Raw genomic sequence first — 20112 nt, forward strand, 5'->3', positions numbered from 1 at the left:
TTATAACACTGATTCTTTTAATTACACAGAGACAGGTAACCTTGGAGATCACTCACTTCATTTCTCTTATATAAAGAAAATATACAGTCAAATAATACAGGATTAGCTGAACAAATCATGCACCTAATAATGGGATTAGACACCAGGCCCAGCCCATTCCTGCACCCATATTCTAACTCACCTACAACCTTGCAAGCTCTTCACAGGGGTCAATAGACACCCCTTTTTTCATTGTAGTGTTCTTTTAATGCCATGACCCCTATAGAAGGCATAACAGTGAGGTCTGGTGTACCAGAACCATGCTCCTTCAAGTTCAGTTCACAGAACTATCACATACCTAACTAACTAACTTACCTAACTGTAGAACCAGCCAGCACTTTTGGTTGACTATGGCCGTACATAGCCCAAGAGCCACCGTTAATGCATTATCAGTGCCATTAGTCCCGTGGGGAATTTATGCACAACTTCAACAACAGCATATCAACAGCATGTGCAAAATATAGCCTACATCTCCCACCATGCTACACCGGTATATTCAATCACACACTTTCCATTCCCTACCCAATCTCAGGTCTTCTCATCCACAACCATTGACGGGAGCGGTGTCTGAAACTGTGCGACCAGTGTTGCCAAATTGGGAGGTTTCCTGCCAAGTTGAATGGATTTTAGGGTCCTTTATCACTGTGCAAAACCAAACACAAAGTTGCTGGGACATGCAATCCATGTACTATTTAACCTGGCAGGGAGTACATGGTGCTTCAATATACCTGTCCATAGCTCTGCTGTTGGAGAAGAGAATGACCAGTGATGTTGCATTGCTTATAATAAGCAAGTTTTTTATGTGAGTGTAGTTATACTTCTTTCATTGCTTGCAAGTTAATTATTTCTAATGATTTGCTGATTGCATAGGGTCATGTATCCTATCAAAAAAAAGCATTGAAAACACACCATTAAACATTTTAAAATTAATATATGTATGCAAATCATTTATTGTTCACCTAAAATTAGTACATTTTTAAGATATCAACAGTTCATTATTATACCAACATCAGCTGTATTGGATGTTTACTTTTGGGTGGTTTTACATGCATTTTGGTTTGGTTTTGAAACCACTGTTGCAATCTGGTAACCCAGCACAATAAAATCTGTACAGCAATGGGCTCGCACACATTGTGATGTGTCCGAAATCGTTCTCTACCGTGCCGAGCTGTGCTTCATATAATAGGGCTCTGTATAGTGATCTGGCCTTTTGCATGTAGGGGATGGTGAATAGGGCACAATTTTGAACACTGGGAATCTGCCAGGTACTTCTGGTAGTGCTTTCATAGCACACAGCCTCTGAATCCAAATCCAACAAGCGAAAACATGGTAGACTTCGCTACAAAACCCCTAAAACCTACCTCTAGTGGTCAAACATATGTTTGCTTCCCACGCTCTCTCACCTCAGTCACCAGACCTACATACTTCAACTTCTTCCTTTCAAAAACTTTATCTACAGCTTCAAATGGAACTATCAAATAAACTAAATGTCTCCTGTCGAGTACAAAACTATATCAGCCTCAGCAATGCAATGTGGGACCTGTAGTTTAAGCAATCAGTGGCATTAAATTAAAAATATATATAGTAATAATAATAATAATAATAATAATAATAATAATAATAAAGGATTATCTTATCTTACCTTGGTAAAGACATAAGAACTTGTCTGGAGACATGGTGTTAGATCACTTTATACATATTCGCTTACTTCAAAAGAAGACTCAGTGCTCCTATCCTAAAGGAGAATTCCAAAAGCTTTCCAAAAGGTCTGCACAATTTAATGGTTGAGACAAATTCATCCAGAGCGATTTGGTGTGAAATGATTCATTGTAGAATAATTCACTGACTCATATTTGTTCACTGCAGTGTGGTTACAACACAAATATGCAACGCAGACAACTTCACAGTCTGTGGCCTCATCTGAGACAATGACAAGTCTGCTTCCATATGGGTGGTTGAACAGCTGGTCCTCAGGAGCAGTCACAACAACTTGAGCTAAACAACTGGAGCTGAACACGCTCAAAATAGTACAGATGACTGTGGACTGTGGACAGGAGAAACCCCACCTCTGCCAGCCCTCACCATCCTTGACAAGACTCTGATGACTGTAGATCCTGGAAACCATGATCACCAGAGACTTGAAGTAGAATATAAACATCAACTCCATGACAAGAAAGCCTAGCAGAGGATGTATTTCCTGCAAAAGCTGGAGAAGTTCAAATTACTTCAGGAGCTGCTTCTACACAGAGCATCCTGTGGTATCTGGCACCAAGGTTTGCAGTTGTGAGGTGAGGTGGGGCCTCCATGGATCACATCAATGAGCCTTAGGTGCCCATGACCCTGTTGCTGGTTCACTGGTTATCCTGTCTTGGACCACTTTTGGTAGGTACTGACCACTGCATACTGGGAACACCCCACAATACACTTCTGATGTTTTGGAGATGGTCTGATGCAGTTGTCTATCCATCATAGTTTGGCCTCGGTCAAAAGTGGCTCAGATTCTTATGCTTGTCCTGCTGTTAACACATCATCTTCAATAACTGACTGTTCACTTGATGCTTAATATATCCACCCCTTGACAGATGCCACTGAAGAGGAAGATAATCTAAGTATTTCCACTTCGTTGGTAATAATGTTTTGGCTGATCAGTGTATATATGAGATTGCAATAAATGCATCAAGCTGCAACCCATTACCAAATTGTTGCATTTTTGGATGCTTTTCTATGCTTTTACAGCAGCTTATTTCAGTCGTAGTTTGTTTTAAGGGGTTTCTCCCAGTCTCTTCCATTGAAATGCCTGCTTAGTTGGATTAGGGTTTTGGGATTAACCTAGGGTTCAAACTGAGAGCGGACACTCAGTGCTGTTAATTGCTTAAACAATCAATATAACAGAAAACACCTGTCACTCAAACAAGTATTTTTGCTCCATTAAAACATACTTATATTTAACTCCATCTATTTATTTATTTTGATTCTAAAGTAATAAGGTGTTTCACAGACAAAAACACTTACTCCCAAGAGAAATAGCTTTAAATAAATTTCCAGCTGCTTAAAACAGTATGGTACATAACCATCTCAGACCTGCACATCATAATGGGCTCATATTGTTTCAGTGGAAGACAAGCACTATGTGATAAAATAATAGGACACCTGAGGAAACCGTGTTGTCATGAATAACATCACAGCTATAATTTCTCACAGGGCCAGATAGGATCTTGCAACAGGAAAACATGCCTGGAGACAACTTGTTAAAATTTTGGTAGTGTGGACGGCGGCAAAAACCCTCCACTAATAAGATTATGCCCACAGGCATTTATTCTCAACCCCTTTATCATTGCAAGAGCTAATGTTTTATTTTAACACATGTATTTTGTTCTCCACACACATGACACACAGCTACAGCGTTCACTGACCTCTAATTTACATCCACTGCAGTGATCACACGATGACAACAATTAATGTTTTCCCATGTATAAGGGCAGGTTTAGAACGTCACTGCACCTCAAACAGGAATGCCACTGTCAAGAAAATAACAAAATGGGCTCAGGAATACTTCCAGAAATCATTGTCAGTGAACACAATCCACCGTGCCATCCGCCATTGCCAGCTGAAACTCTACAGTGCAAAGAGGAAGCCATTTCTAAGCAAGCTCCACAAGCTCAGACGTTTGCACTGGGCCAGGGGTCTTTTAAAATGGAATGTGGCAAAATGGAAGACTGTTCTGTGGTCAGATGAGTCACGATTTGAAGTTCTTTATGGAACACTGGGACGCCATGCCATCCAGACCAGAGAGGACAAGGATAACCCAAGTTGTTATCAACGCTCCGTTCAGAAGCCTGCATCACTGATGGTATGGGGTTGCATGAGTGCTTGTGGCATGGGCAGCTTGCATGTCTGGAAAGGCACCATTAATGCGGAGAACTATGTTCAGGTTCTAGAACAACATATGCTCCCATCTACACGTCATCTCTTTCAGGGAAGACCCTGCATTTTTCAACAAGATAATGCCAGACCACATCCTGCAGCAATCACAACATCATGGCTACGTAGGAGAAGGATCCGGGTACTGAAATGGCCAGCCTGCAGTCCAGATCTTTCACCTATAGAGAACATTTGGCGCATCATAAAGAGGAAGGTGCGACAAAGAAGGCCCAAGACGATTGAACAGTTAGAGGCCTGTATTAGACATGAATGGGAGAGCATTCCTATTTCTAAACTTGAGAAACTGGTCTCCTCTGTACCCAGACGTCTGTTGAGTGTTGTAAGAAGAAGGGGGGTTGCCACACAGTGGTAAAAATGGCCTTGTCCCAACTTTTTTGGGCTTTGTTGACACCATGAAATTTTGAATCAACATATTTCTCCTTTAAAATGCTACATTTACTCAGATTAAACTTTTGATCTGTCATCTATGTTCTATTACAAATAAAATATTGACATTTGCCATCTCCACATCATTGCATTCAGTTTTTATTCACAATTTGTTTAGTGTCCCAACTTTTTTGGAATCCGGTTTGTAGGTGATTTCACTGGCTCTCGCAGCGAATGGTTGATTCCAAAGAGCGAAATACATTTTATCTTTGAGACAATGCAGGAAACATTGCAAAAACCTTGCTGATAATAGGATGATAGATTACCAAGTTTGTCTGAAAAGGTGCTATATATTTATGCTATATATATCTTGTAAAAGACTTATATATATTATCTAAAGCATGTACCAAACATAAAACATTGACAAAAAGCAATGTTAAATGGCTTTAATGGTCTACTGCCTGTTCCTAAAAACTCAACCAATTACTCAACCCTTAACTCAATCAAAACACTTACCATACTTTCAACTCCCTCATGTTTAAAAAGGTTCAACTTCAGCTGAAAAACCAATCATGTGTCATTTTAAGCAAGGCAACCAATAACATGAGAGAAAACTGAACCGAAGATGCAGTGCTGAAGGGTGGGACACATTTACTCATATTTGTGGTAAAAATGCTAAACTTGCTAATGTTGCTAACGTTGACACAGATTGACAGCTTTTACTATTGATCTTGCCGCTGAGCTTGGTACAGTGGAAAACAGCTCGCTACGGCAGATGGGCATGGTCACACAAATGCTTTGAACTTTTGCACAACGCCAATGTTGGAGGGACTTCCAGACACGTTAACTGCCATCCTGTTGGCTGTGCTGAAGTACAATAAAGACTTCTGAGGAATGCTGAAGATAGCCGGATAGCGCTCTGTTAAAAGGTGCAGGCGGAACAAAATAACACAGGCAGGCGAATATGCTGTTGGGAATCGTGCCCAAGGACCCTCATTGGTGCAACGTGGTGCGCTTGCCTGGCTGGGAACTAGTCTACCACAAGGAAGGTGATGTTGACCACTGCACTACACAAACCACCACATCTCCATAGTCCCACAGTGAAACTGTGCCGAATTCAGATCCAGACACTGGCCTGGAGTAACTGGGAGGCTAAATGTCGGAAGCTTGTACTTTACCTGACTCCTGAGTGTGTCAATCACAGCAGGAAGTAGTCCATCCTCTTTACCAGGCTCAGGTACAGTCAGGATGAAATCGACGTCATGCCCAAACTCTTTCCCTCTGTGTAATTAAACACACACACACACATGCACACAGAGATTTACTTCTACTGTCACCTCAGCATAAGTTCTTTTTATGCTTCATGTACATCTCATCAGACCCTATAAAATTACATACTAGGCTTTGTGTGGCTGCAGTGTAAATATGGAGATACACTATATACTATATAGGTTTGAAAGAAACGTGGTATATTACATTATGTGGGTATTTGCTATATGTAATAGCTTTGGCTTTTCCCCCATAACTCAAACAAGCTATTTGGAATGCATCATTAAGCCCTGCAGCTCTCTCTTCCTCTCCACATTGTCTCAGCTGCCAGGGCTGTTGTTTCCTTTATGAGTGTCACTGTTTCAGGATTATGGTAATGGGGAATTGTTACACTGGGCCCCTCTGGGTACACAGCAAAGCAAGACACACGCAGGGGGGAAAAAAGTTAAGCAGTTACCTAAAAAGGCTTTCATAAAGCTCTGGAAACCAAAGAAGATACGCAAGTGAAGCAAAATGCTGTGAAAAACACCTAAAGGCTATAAAGAATCAAAGTTCTCTTGTTCGCCTTAAAGCACAAAACACCATGCAAAAAAGGCTTCTTTGTGAAGCGTCTAAAGCATAAGTTATGGCCTCAACTGCCTTTCAACTGCCTTGAAACATGGGAGGGTTTGGGGAGGGGGAAGGGGGGCTGAAGGGCGAAAACACCAGAGCAAGCAGAGGATACGGTTAAGATGTGTCTCTAAAATTCAAACCTCGCATTTCTTGCCTCTTTTGCTGTCAAAGGTGGAATCACAGAAGTGCAGTGTAAACTAAGCTGGCTAGTCTGCTATCACACAGCGCCTTTCATCACACCATAAAGAAACTGCTGTTTTCATCAAGAGCTTTCATGATTCTCAGCGCCCTCAAAACATTTGTTTAAGTTGTGTTTTTTTTTTTTGTTTTTTTTTTTGGTCCATGTTCCAACAGTTCAACATTGCTGCCAGAGTGTGTCTGACTTCAAAAGCAAGCAATATGTGCAGATCTGCAGTCTGGCAGTTGGATTTTCTAGTGATGTAAAGATTTCTTCTTCAGTGATCCAGAAAAAAATGGTTTCGGGCACAGGAGTGCAAAAGGACCAGACCATCTACAGCAGCCCCCTGGAGACCTGTGTGATGAGGTTCCTAACACACTTGCTTGTATTTGTGGTAAAACTCACTATGAACTCACAGCCATTTGTAGCTCGGAGCACAGTGAGTGTACTGAACCGCTGAACATGAAAGAGCAGGGAGAATACACTGACACACATACACATGACAATGCTATTGACCATAGGTTTTTAGATCCAGTTTGTTGTGAGCATATGTATATTTCCTCGCTGTCCAATTAAAGACGTAAAAACATCTCCAAAATAGTGACTTTACAGGAGACGGCAAAAAAGTCTAGACATTTAATGAAAGTGAATGTAAAATAAGACTTTATTCCAAATAGTTTAGAGCATTACTATTGGTCATCCAGAATTATTCACACAGTGAACAGAGCAGCTACATGGTTCAAACTATGAAGATACATGTGTGTGTGTGTGTGTGTGTGTGTGTGTGTGTTTGGGCATCTCTGGTCAAAATGTTGGTTACTGTAAAAAGTGACTACAGACTATAGAGAGATATCAATAGATTTTCAGATTCAAAGGATTTATCCAACTCTGAAGTGGTGGAAGAGAACCTGAGTGAAACGTCCCGACTAAGCCCCACATTAACATTTCAATAAAGGTTATTGACAACACGCCTCTGAAGTTTGACTTTTGGACTTTTTTTCTCACCATTACAATACTTATAGGCAACTACTCATCATATTTTCCCCTCCATGAAACACATGTTAATGCTCAGTAGTGCACATAGATGGTCCTTTAATATATTTGTTATTACTAAAATACATTTCTTTTTAATGGGCAGATATGCAGCTGAAACATCCCAACATTTTTAACATTAAGCTTTTAATATAATATTATAGTCATTATGGCTTTTAGAAAAATGTTTCTTGGGGGGAGGTGGGGTAGTGCATTATAGGCCCATGTGGCGCTGCCTAAGCTTTTGGCATTTGTTTTCCTTCCATTACTTTTACTTTTATAAGTTTTAAAAACAGTACTTTTACACTTTTACTTGAGTAAAAAGCTTAAGTTGATACTTCAACCTCTGTAGAAGTCTTTTTAAACCCTAGTATCTCCACTTCTACCTGAGTAATGAATATGAATACATATGATATGTGGAACATTTCATTGTTTGAGAAAAAAAAACAATTCAGTTCCTAAATACAGATCCTAAAACCATTTTAAAGTCCTCAATGGACTACGTCAAGAGGCACAAGCGAATGTTTTTGCCAAGGCCCTCATATAGGTTTTTACACATATAGCTCACTCAGCTTCAAACTACCAGGAGCACAGAAGCAGGACCTGTTATCTTAGCCTCGATCCATGCCCTTTGATGGAGATCTGTTGAATGAACAGATGCAAAGCTGCACCTCTCCCAGTTAAGGAGACAGATAAAGGAGAACAAATGGGCCGTGTGTCTGACACTGGCGGCTGCCACGCTTCATCTCACCAGCCACTGACAGACAGGAGAAGTAATAGGGTGAGAAAAAGAATAAGGTAAAACTGGAAAAATAGAGAGAAAGAAAGAGAGAGGGGGGGAGTGAGAGAAATAGAGAGAGAGAGAGAGAGAGAGAGAGAGAGAGAGAATAGAGAGAGAGAGAGAGAGAGAGAGAGAGAGAGAGAGAGAGAGAGAGAGAGAGAGAGAGAGATGTATGTATGTATGTATGGACACATAAGGAACATAAAAAGTAAGAGAGACAGAGAAAAAGAAAAAGCAAGCATGAAAGACAGCACAAGACCGAAGGAGTGACAGAGACAGAGAGAGAGAGAGACAGAGAGAGAGAGAGAGAGAGAGACAGGGAGAGAGACAAAGAGACAGAGAGAGAGACAGAGAGAGAGAAAGAGAGAGAGAGAGAGAAAGCGCAAGACAATGAGAGAATTGAAAACAGTGAGACAGAACAAGTACAACAGAGAGGTTGAGAGAGTGTGTGTAAGAGGTTAACTTTCAGGAAGTAGATTAAGTAGCTGAAGTTTACAGTTATCTCATACTGTACATTATGGAGCATTTTTATCTGAAAATAGCAGCCTCAAAAGTACTTTGACGCTTCACTAACCTCTTAAAGGGAGAACACTGTGGGCTCAGCATACTGCTAACTGTGCTATGTATTGTTGTTTTCCTTTTCTCTTTAGAAAAAATCAAGAACAATTGGGGTTCTTAAAAAAATGTATGCTTCTATTTAGTCTCAGACTATAAGAATTCAGAACATAAGCCTCTAAAATGATCTACACTATAAACTGTGACTGTTTAAACAGTTATTAGAATGAATGTGGAATTTAACCAGATTAAGTGGAGATGTTGTGGATTAAGTGGAGTGTTTGTTTGTAAAGTACTGTTCATGTTCCATGTAAGGAAAATAACAGCTTTCCCATCATGCTTTAGTTCTCTTGTTCCAGTGATTAGTCTTGTCCTGTTGGATCTTACCACCAACACTTCCGGAATTACGAAACCAAAGGTGGTTCATCCTTTCTTGGACGTAAACATTTCTACATGATAAAACAAAGCCATATAAAATATCCTTTAGTACAGAAGGTGCCCTTGACCCACCAGTCAAGTACAAATGTAAGGTAATCAGTAACTGATTATTTTTACCCTACACATTACACGGGCTACTTTATATGCTAGTGCTGGCCCTCGTACCACCATTGCAGCAATTCCTGACCAAGGCTTTACACCCCAGAGGTTTAAAAGGATTCATGGTTAAGTAGCCCATGATTTGGGGACAGCATTCTGCTCCACAGATGCAAAACAGTGTTTTGAAGAGCTTAAAACTGTCAGCTTTCCATTTAAGCACTGCTAAATCAAACCTGCCACACTTCTGTCAAAGCCTGCAAAATAAAGAGCTAGAACCACAGAGAGATAAGAGACACACGCGCACACACACACACACACTCACAGGCATGCTGCTGAAAGGCTTGAAAGAGCAAGAGCATGAATGATGTCATTATCAGACTGTTGCAGACATCTTCAACCAACAGGAGAAAAGGCTGGAAGAGATAACTGTCTCCTTGTACTCGAATGACTGCTCGGTGCCTTCTCATCCAATGTCATTACACTTCCTGTTCATTCAGCTCACGTTTGGTATGGTATGTTAAATTACACCCGTGCCTATCTAGGTGATATAACACTCTGTTAACATAGTTGGATCAAAGTTCTTTCTTCTGCCAGTGGTAGAGGTCATCTGCCGATTCGTTCGTATGTTTTAAGGTTATGTGAGCCAAATCTTTATTATATGTCGCAAACATCATCGCATGATTCCACTGTATACACAGAACTGTACCCAGTCGTACTTTGTTATATATGTCTGCATACTTCGGTAGCCTCCTTTCACCCTGTTCTCCAGTGATCAGGAGCCCACAGCACCACCACAGAGCAGGGTGTATTTGGGTGTTGGGTCATTCTCAGCACTGCAGTGACACTGATGTGGAGACGGTGTGTTAATGTATGCTGTGCTGGTTCATGTGGATCAGACACAGCAGTAAGACAAAAACTGGGTCTGAGTATTTCTGTCTACACAAGTCAGCAAGAGGGAGAGAGACGAGATAAGACTACAGCTGCCATAGTAATACTTCTACAATACCATGCAAATTCAATGGCTCCATTACACCCCAATAATCATAATATATATATATATATATATATATATATATATATATATATAACAAGCCTTTTTGATTCTTTATAAGTAGAGTGAGCATCACACTGAACACCAGTGTATAACAGTGTTATGATCTTAACACAAATCTTCACAAATGTTTAACTTTCTACAACACAGCTTTTTTATTGTTGATACACACTGATACAAACTTGGCATGACTAGCTTGGTCAATCACTGAATATTGTAGTTGCAATTTTATGATCATTTTTCTCTGTGATTTTAACTTCTAATTCTATGAAAATGAAGAATAAATAAATGAAAATAAACAAACAAAGAAAAAGTTAATACAAATAAGACTTTGCTCTCTGAGTAATTTAACTAAGCAAATTTGCCAGTGTTTAATCAACACTTATAATATATTTAACAGCATCAGTGTTGATTTAAGCAACCTTGTGGCATCTGAGTTGTGCAACTGGCTGAAGTTGACAGCATACTTCAGGGTTCTTTAAATTCAGGTTCTTCAAGGTCAGTGTCCACTAATTTTTAATTTGTTTGTTTTCGTACTCAGAATCACTTGTTACTCATCTGTTAATTGGCAGGTTTAGTAGGTTTGTTTGAACAGAGAAAGCACTAAACTGTGTTGGACTCTAAACCTCAAGAGGTCAGGGGACTGTGAGGGCCTTGGCAAAACCCTCAGCTTGTCCCTCTTGAAGTAGTTCATTGGGATTTTTAGGTGTGCTTAGGATGCTAATCCATCCTCTTTTCATCTTCAGCTTGTTTTCAGTTGTTGTGATGTTTGCATCCAGAATGTGCTGGTATTTCATTAAATCCATTCTTCCCTCTACTAGTGAAATGTTCCCCATGCCACTGGCTTAAAACAAAAGCTCACGTCATGAACAGTTCATCTCTGTGCTTAACAACTGGAGAGTTCATTAAATTATTCAGATTATCCAAACATTATTATATTTAATGTTACTAAAACACTGTTAAATTAAAGCAGTATTATGCAAGAATGGATATTTTTTGCTCCTGGGTTACCCCTACAATCACGAAGTGGAATTCCTGCTTTGGGACACCACCATGAAAGAAGCATTTGGACTGCTGTGTTAGAGTAATATTACTGCATTTGTTACAAATATGACCATGTGCCAAGCACAAAGTGGCAATGATAGAGGTGCTCCTCTCCCTATTGCAGGTCAGTGGAGCATCAACATTATTTTGAAGCTGTTATTTTAAGGTTCAAATGCCACAGAGTGCTGCTTTCAGGGGGTTTTACACCTGCCTTGTTTGATCCAGACCTTCAGACCTTTCAGTAAAAATTAGGCCCCTCAGTGGTCTAGCGGAATAGCGGGGGGGGCGCTGTCACTATGACTAGAGGATCACTGGTTCAAATCTCAGTCATGTTGCTTGCCTTCGGCAGCCGGGGCCCCAAGAGAGCACAATTGCAAGAGAGCACAATCCAGGGTGGGTAGGCGGTGCTAACTCCCCAGACGCCAGTGCTGGCCACTGCATCAAAGCTTTCTTCCGAGAGTGTTGGTTAACGCATCAACGACAGTTCGGAAAAAGAGATGATGGCTGGCTGCGCATATGTTGGACGAGGCATGTGTCGATATTTACTCTCACAGGGTCGGAAGCATAGCATGTGATATGGGGAGAATATGCATGGATTGTGTAATTAGCGATCCAAATTGGGGAAAATTGGGTGAAAAATAATAAATAAAACTTTAAAATAATAATAAAAAAAGTATGATGAGAACAGTCATTTATTCTTTTCAAACTTGAAATCTGCACCTGAAGTTAGTGCTGCTGGTAGTAATGCCATGATATTAGCATGGAAAGACTACTGCTAAATTGACAAAACGCCAACATCGGACGCACATCTTTCTACTGACCAATCAATATCAAGTATAGGGAGACGTATGTACAAAAACATGAACCTCGATTTCGACCTTGGTCCAGACTTTTTAAGGAGTTAAAACACCTACAAAATGCCCTAAGAAACATTTTTCTTGTCTTATAGTGACTATTTCTGAAACATGATGTTGTCTTTATGTCGGTGATGTAAATTTACTCTGTGCTTTTAAAACAGAAGAACGTTGGTCCAAGAAGCTAGTCTCTGGGGAAACTTTGGTCTCCAGTCCTGGGCGCTTTGCACTTTTCCTTCCTCTTACCTGCACTTAACACTTTATCTAGGCAGAGTCTCATATTTATGATTAATGTATGAGACATGTGCAAGCTGCATTCTCAGCGCTGAAGTATCAAACCTCTTTCTATATCCAATTAGCTGTGCTGAAATGCAGTGGCAGGTTCAAACAGGCTCTGCCAGTCCTCACTTAGATAGCGAGACATGCCTGCGCTCCACTCTGAGTTTTGCTTTGTTGGCAAAATTTACTCAACTGCTCACAGAGAACATATCTGCTGTTAACAGCAACTAAGGGAATGAATATATATTTATCTTTAACAGCAACCAGGGTAAAAAAAATTCTGTGATTTTTGGAAGTGGTGTATCACTGATGTATGAACTTGGTCAATATTTCATAGAAGTACTGATTTCACTTGACCTCAATAAAAAAGCTAGTTGGAAGACAGGTGGCTAGAGATGGATTTTGATCACATTCAACACAAGTGCACATCGATCAGCCATAACATTAATACCGCCCAAATACTGCCCAAAATTGAGTAGGTGTCGCCACACCAGATCTGACCACTAAGGCATGGACTCCACAAGATCTCTGAAGTTGTAGCCTTTTTAGTGAGGATTAAAAAAGCTTGAAGCTAATGCTAGCCAACTGGGTGAACCACCGGCCAGAGAATGGACGGCATGAAGAAACGCTGATGCAAGTATTTTCTGAATGGCTGAAGAAGAATAACCCTCCCAGACCCTACCACCACCTCGTTAGCTTGCTGACCACATACTGAGTCGGCTGATCACAGGAAGGACAGCAACACTCTGTGGTACGACTCTGGAATAATTACAAAAAGTCTAGTTACAGCGTTAAAAGTTATGCTTTGCTAGGTTATGCTAAGCTAAGCCCATAAAAGCAGAGCTCATTATTTTATTTTCACAAGCCCACCGTAAAAGAAAAATCTGTTTTATTTTAAGGTCATTCCAATTCCAATCCAATCAAGCTGCATGCTAATTATATATCAAAATATACTGTCTGACCTGGATTTAACTAAGCAAATAGGAAAGATACATTGGATATTTACTGCATGGGTGATTATGTTTCATGGCAACATGTTATTTAACACTAACTGAGGCAGTGAGTAGCTTCTCATTTGTTGAACAACCATGTGGAAAGATACATCCTATGGTTGTGGAAAAGATGTTAATCTGTTAATCTAATGATTAGCATGAATCAAGCAGAGAAAACATCTAAGGAGACGTGAACCTGAGACTACAAAAATCGGATTAAGAACTGTCCAACGCATTATTAACATCATCTTCGAGAAAAAAATGTGATCGGAAAGAAATTGTGAATGATCAGGATTGACAATCACTTAAACATTTGGTGAAATCAAATTGTAGACAAACAACAGTAGAATGCAGGGGTATGTTTAAAAGTGAAAGGAAGAGCATTTCCACACACACAATGCAAAGGAAACAAAGGGGAAAAAATAAAGGGATTGGGACTGAACAGCTGTGTAGCCCTAAGAAAACCACTTGTCAGTGAGGCTAATCACCAAAAATGCCTTCAGTTTGCTAGGGAGCATAAAGATTGGACTCTGGAGCAATGGAAGAAGGTCATGTGGTCTGGTGAGTCCACTTTTACCCTGTTCCAGAGTGATGGGCCATCAGGGTAAGAAGAGATCCGGCTGAAGTGACGGACCCTGCATCATGCCTAGTGCCGGTCGTACAAGCCTGTGGAGGCAGCGCTCTGATCTGGGGTTGCTGCAGTTGGTCAGGTCTAGGTTCAGCAATGTTATGTGCTCAAAGAATGAGGTCAGCTGATTACTTGAATAATACTGAACGACCAGGTTATTCCAGCAATGGAAGAGTAGTTCAGGGAGCAGGAGACATCTTTTTCACACATGGATTGGCCACCACAAAGTCCAGACCTGAACCCCTTTGAGAATCGTTGGGATGTGCTGGAGAAGACTTTGTGCGGTGGTCTAAATCTCCCATCATCAATACAAGATCTTGGGGAAAAGTAACTGCAACTCTGGACAGAAATAAATGTTGTGACATTGCAGAAGTGAGGCTTGTGTGCCAAAAGCTAAAGGTGGTCTAGCTAAATATTTGAGTGCATGACCATTTTTTTAGCCCGGCAGTATATATATCATATAGCTTCATCCTCCAGCTCACCTGTCAGCCCTGGAAATGCATCCTCTCTAATGGCACAAACTGACAAGACAGTGTTAAAATTTTAAATTTAGCATCCAGCACAATTACCCATCATAACAGCCTGTTTGGGATTGATGGTGTTTCCAAAAACCGAAACGAACTATGAACAAAGTAATGCAGTGCAGCTGGCTGGCAGCAATTTGCTTTCTTATGTACTGTGTTACCTCTGTTGCGTGAGAGAAGGGGTAAATAATTCAGCATCTGCTGCACTACACAGATGAAATATACATGCATATTTACAAGCACATGACAAGGTAAAAACACAAATGAATAATATACGGCTTGGAAGTGCCGGCCTGCATGGAATTGCACAAATAACACCTCAGGAGGAGATACTGGAATCCCTGTTCCATCATACCATATTAGTACTGCTTCACCTTGCAGGCATGACAGTAGCTGATCAGGCCTCCAAATCAATAAGCTCTCGATGCTGGACATGAGCTCTTCTTCAAATCTTTGAGGACACTGACCAAGGAGCATCCTATGGTCAATTATCATTTAAGACCTTATGTGAATGGGGGCAGCATAACGCATTCATACAACATAACTTCTTCCATAACCATTTTATAATATGTTCATAAATGTAGGCAATGTAGCTGCTAGAAAATATTGAATTAACTGTACTACTAACAGTAAATTATTATTTAATTAAGTGCTTATTTATTTATTTGTCAATTACTGTTTAAAGACTCTCCAAAATATCTGTTTTGTCTTTATCAGAAGTGCCTTCCTGTTGGCTTTTTCTTTTGACAAACAGCATGCTGCAATTCAGAACGCTACGGTGCATTCAGAGCTTGGCAAAAATCATTCAGCATGGCAAAATCATTAGATTATTGCATTTAGAGAAACTTTCTAAAACTGTCTGCTTTTTGTAAAGAAAATACTATTTTGGAGCGTTGCTGTGAAGATTTGATTGCATTTAGCAACAAGGATATTAGTGAGGTCAGGATGTTGGATAATCACCACCCCACCTCATCCCCAACACATCCCAAAAGTTTTGTATAAGGCATCGTCATTCCAAAGAACACAGTTCTACAGCTCTACAAAATTGTATGATAGGGATAATAATAACAAAAGCATAATAATAAGAAGAATTATAATGAATTATGAATAATTACTAATTATTATTGTGAAACTTGGCTATAAAAATACATTTAAATGAGCTATTAATTAGCTGATGAAGTAAACTAGGCTATGGGCTACTCTACACAGAAGCGTTGTGCTTCTTCTATACTTGAGACAACACAGACAGCTCATTTTCCAGAGTATGACGAAATATTTACCAACATGCTGCTTTGCACAGAATTCATTTAACCTGAGGTTATTCCTGTGGCCTGTTTTACAGACGTGCTGGAATCTTTACTGATGCGGGAGAGCACAGTCTGTGAAAATGACTGCCATGGCGCATTCTGTCGGGACTAAAATCACTGAGAAATTGAGACTGTTTTAATTACATTTCCCCACCTCCCCATGTAAAACTAACAGCATCCCCATTGGGCTTAAAGCATATAGCTTAGCAAATGGTATTTTTAAATCTCACTGGGAACTACATCATAACCTCCTAGAACTTCACTTCACGTGTCAGGCCTGGCATAGCATAATACATTTTCTGACTGTTTTCAAACCATGTACTAACACCTAAGAACTATGTGCTCCTTAATGCAATGGGCTAAGCATCTGATAATAAAGCAAACTAAAATAAACTAGAAATTTAAATTAACAGCAAATATTTAGAGATAAGTGATGCTATAAAAGCGATGCTGAACACAGTTACTGGCCTCTGTTTTTAATACATTTCTTTGTTTTGTTTTTTTCATTTCTTTTTCTCCATGTATCCTTTGTTATACCTGCTATTATTATTATTTTAATCGTATGTATCCATTTTTCATTATCCTTCTGTTATTCTATTACTGATTAACAATAAATAAGTAACTAAACTGTCACATTATACAGGTTTTCCAAAGTACACAAAATATTTTTTTTTCCAGATGCCTGGCAGTCTTTTCACACAGTGCTGATGGCGGAGACGGCCTGACAGCTATTTTTAATCCTCTTCATGCTCGTCTGCGAATAGCGGTGGCACAGATGTCCCTTTTCCAAAAGCAGACACACAAGACACACACACACACATACACATATACACACCCAGTGAGAGCTTACTGCACGATGTGCAAAAGTACTTCCAAGAGGAACGGTTAGGCATAAGCTTACCAAGCCCCCAGGCCCAGTTCTCTCTCTCTCTCTCTCTCTCTCTCTCTCACACACACACACACACACACACACACACACAATCACACACACTCCAGTGCTGAGGCAGAAATTGGAACCACTTGCTACAAAATGGTTGTAAAGCCAGGCCATTCACACCAGTTCTGCAAGCTCAAACACCTGATGCCATTTGCATGACAGCACAGTCCTTGCTGTTGCTTAGACCTGCACCGTAACATCTGTGACACTGGCATAGAATTTGCATATCATTAGATCTAATTACAATTCTAAAAACAGTCTGTGATAAGAATACAACCTCTCTTATTTTTCATTTTCTGTGTCTATAATTTCTGTGTCTTCAAGAGTGTATGTTACTGCAGAGGAATGCCTCCAGAGATGTGCCTTCATTGACCCACAAGACCTGAAAAACGTCTCTTGGCTCATGTGGTTCAATTAAATTTTTCCTGTAGCTCTGCACATTTTCACAGGTTTGATCACTCAACCTGTACTAAGGTTCAGACCAAACAACTCGAACCATGGTCTGCCAAAAGTCGCGGGTCTTGGTCAGCTTTCAGGCTGACTGTGGTTCGATTCATTGCTGATGGGAACACATTTAAAATTCTCCACCCCAAATAAGGCACTTCAGCTTCAGAGCAGTGCTTTTCCTAGTGCACCCAAAACACACTGTGAAAGCAGACAAGAGCTTCTCAAGGCATTGAGAAGAAATTGAATGTTCCCAAATGGCTGAGTCAGTCACCTCAACCCAGCTGAGCAGCTTTTCACTCATGGAGGACAAAACTAGAAAGCAGAAAGACCCGCAAACTAGTAGCAACTGGAGGTGGCTGCAGTAAAAGGAAGCTCAGTATTTGGAGATGTCCATGAGTTCAAGATTTAAGGCAGTAACTGACTGCAAAGAATTTGCTTCCAAGTAATAAAAATAATCTTCATATTCACAACTATTATAACTGTTGGTTTAACCAATTTCTTTTGCACTTTGGGAAATGAGGAGTTACGTAATACTTTAAAACTCTTAAATTAAATTAAAGCTGGAAGTCTCCACTTCAAACTTATTTACCTTAAAATAACAGCCTAAATTATTTTGATGGTAGACTGACTTGTAGCAGGAAGTAGCAGTTCTCTCTAATTGCCATCGTCGGCCTGAAATGTCAGCTACTGCATTAGGTACTTTTGGTGAAGCAAAAAACCTCTCACAAGAACTGTGGAATGCTGCATAACCTGAGTCATATTTGTGTGAAATCATCTCTCAATATTGTTCAAATGAAGATCAAGTGCCCAGATGTTTATATATGTTAATAAAAACAAAGGCTTTCATAGTTGTGTCCTATTTTTTTTTACATGACTGAATATGTCTATTTATAATCTGACATATGCACAATAGTAGTGGTCACTAATCCCACTACTGTAGATCCATCCACCTGTAGACTTTTAGCTCCAACCTTAATAATCCTCATTCAGAAGCTTTTGATTAGCTGAGGTGTTTCTGGGCTGAAAGTGAAACCTACTGGAAGGTAGTTTAACACATGGAGGGTTAGTAAGCACCTGAGGATAATCTGGCATCTTTTATGCCATAAAGAAGGAAATCATACATCGCCACCTAAATTCTGGATTTTGAGTGGCACGCTCCTGTACATGTGAATTTTGTGTTTGTAAGTGTCAAGAGCAACAGAAGCAGACCACAAGCTAGTCCCCCAGGACATGGTTACATTTTACAGCATTGCAAACACTGCCACACTGATACAACAAACCCTTTTACCCACACCGTGGTCTACTCAGTTCTTTTCCTCCTTTTGCCATGGAGGACATTAAAAACAGACATATCTGGAAGCGTAGCGTGTTCAGGTTGGGAGACTGACACTCTTGGGAGTCTGTGCGTTAGTCACTGAGCTGAGACAGCAGACAATTTCGAGCCAGTGGAGTAGTTCTATTCCCAGAACTATTTTCACTAGAGGCAAGGGGAAGGTAACTGCAGGAGCCTGGAAAACCTGTGGCTACATAAACAACACAGACAGCCTGTCATTCCCACAAAGGAGAGAGTTACTCTGTCCTGGAAGACAGCTTGCTACTGAATAATTTACAGCAGGCTTCAGCAGTTAAGGCTAAATTTCTTTTAGAGGTAAACCACCAACGCCTTTAGCACCGCAGGCCCCATCATAGACAGTTTTACACATTCTGCAAATATGTGAGTTTAGGTCAGATACAATAAATAATGCTGGAAACATTTAGCACTCGGGGCAGATTTCAACTCTGGCTTCTGGGTTTGTGTAGCTGTGCGGGAGGTCCGTATTGCCATCTACTGCACTTCAATCAACTGCAGCGTCTGAGGGGGCCTCACACAACACTGCAGCAACACGCAGTATATGATTTTGATTTGATCTGACCAGCACTCTGGGCTATATGATATTGGAAAAAAAGACTATATATATATTTAATTTCTGGTGAATTCTGAAATATGGCAAAATGACATTTTAATATCACTATATATATATACAGTGAGTCCAAGAAGTATTTGATCCCTTGCTGATTTTCTTCGTTGGCCCACTAATAAAGACATGATCATTCTATACTTTTAATGGTAGATGTATTCTTACATGGAGAGACAGAATATTAAAAAGAAAATCCAGAAAATAAATCTAAGGAATATATATTAATTGATTTGTATTTCATGGAGTGAAATAAGTATTTGATCCCTTAGTATTCATTAGCAGTTCTGGCTTTTACAGACCAGTTAGACACTCCCAATCAACTTGTTACCTGACCTGAAGCCACCTGTTCTCACTAATCACTTGTGTGAAAAACACCTGTCCACAGAATCAGACAGATCACACAGATTTCAAGTCTCCAACATGGGTAAAACCAAAGAGCTGTCACAGGACCTCAGAGTCAGAATTGTTGACCTTCACAAAGCTGGAATGGGCTACAAAAAGATTAGTAAGGTGTTGGATGTGAAAGTAACAACTATTGGTGCAATTATCAGAAAGTTTAAAGAGTATAACATGACAATCAACAGACCTCGGCCCGGTGCTCCAAAGAAGATTTCGCCTCGTGGGGTGGCAATGATGCTGAGAACAGTCAGAAATCGTCCTGCAACCACTCGGCAGGAGTTAGCAAATGACCTGAAGGCAGCTGGGACCACAGTTTGCAAGGAAACAATTGGCAACACTTTGCGCAACAATGGATTCACATCCTGCAGTGCCCGAAAGGTA

At 40.2% G+C, this 20112-nt stretch overlaps 1 protein-coding gene across 1 annotated transcript in view; it reads right to left on the reverse strand.

The window, feature by feature from the left end:
* dntt (deoxynucleotidyltransferase, terminal) overlaps window positions 1–20112 on the reverse strand; it is a 117670-nt gene that overhangs the window by 57530 nt on the left and 40028 nt on the right. Inside the window, exon 8 of the mRNA XM_072677028.1 lies at window positions 5526–5628. Within this exon, the coding sequence (XP_072533129.1) occupies window positions 5526–5628 (103 nt within the window). The remainder of the gene's footprint in view (window positions 1–5525; window positions 5629–20112) is intronic.

This window comes from Salminus brasiliensis, chromosome 4 (genome assembly GCF_030463535.1).
Source record: "Salminus brasiliensis chromosome 4, fSalBra1.hap2, whole genome shotgun sequence".
Taxonomy (NCBI): domain Eukaryota; kingdom Metazoa; phylum Chordata; class Actinopteri; order Characiformes; family Bryconidae; genus Salminus; species Salminus brasiliensis.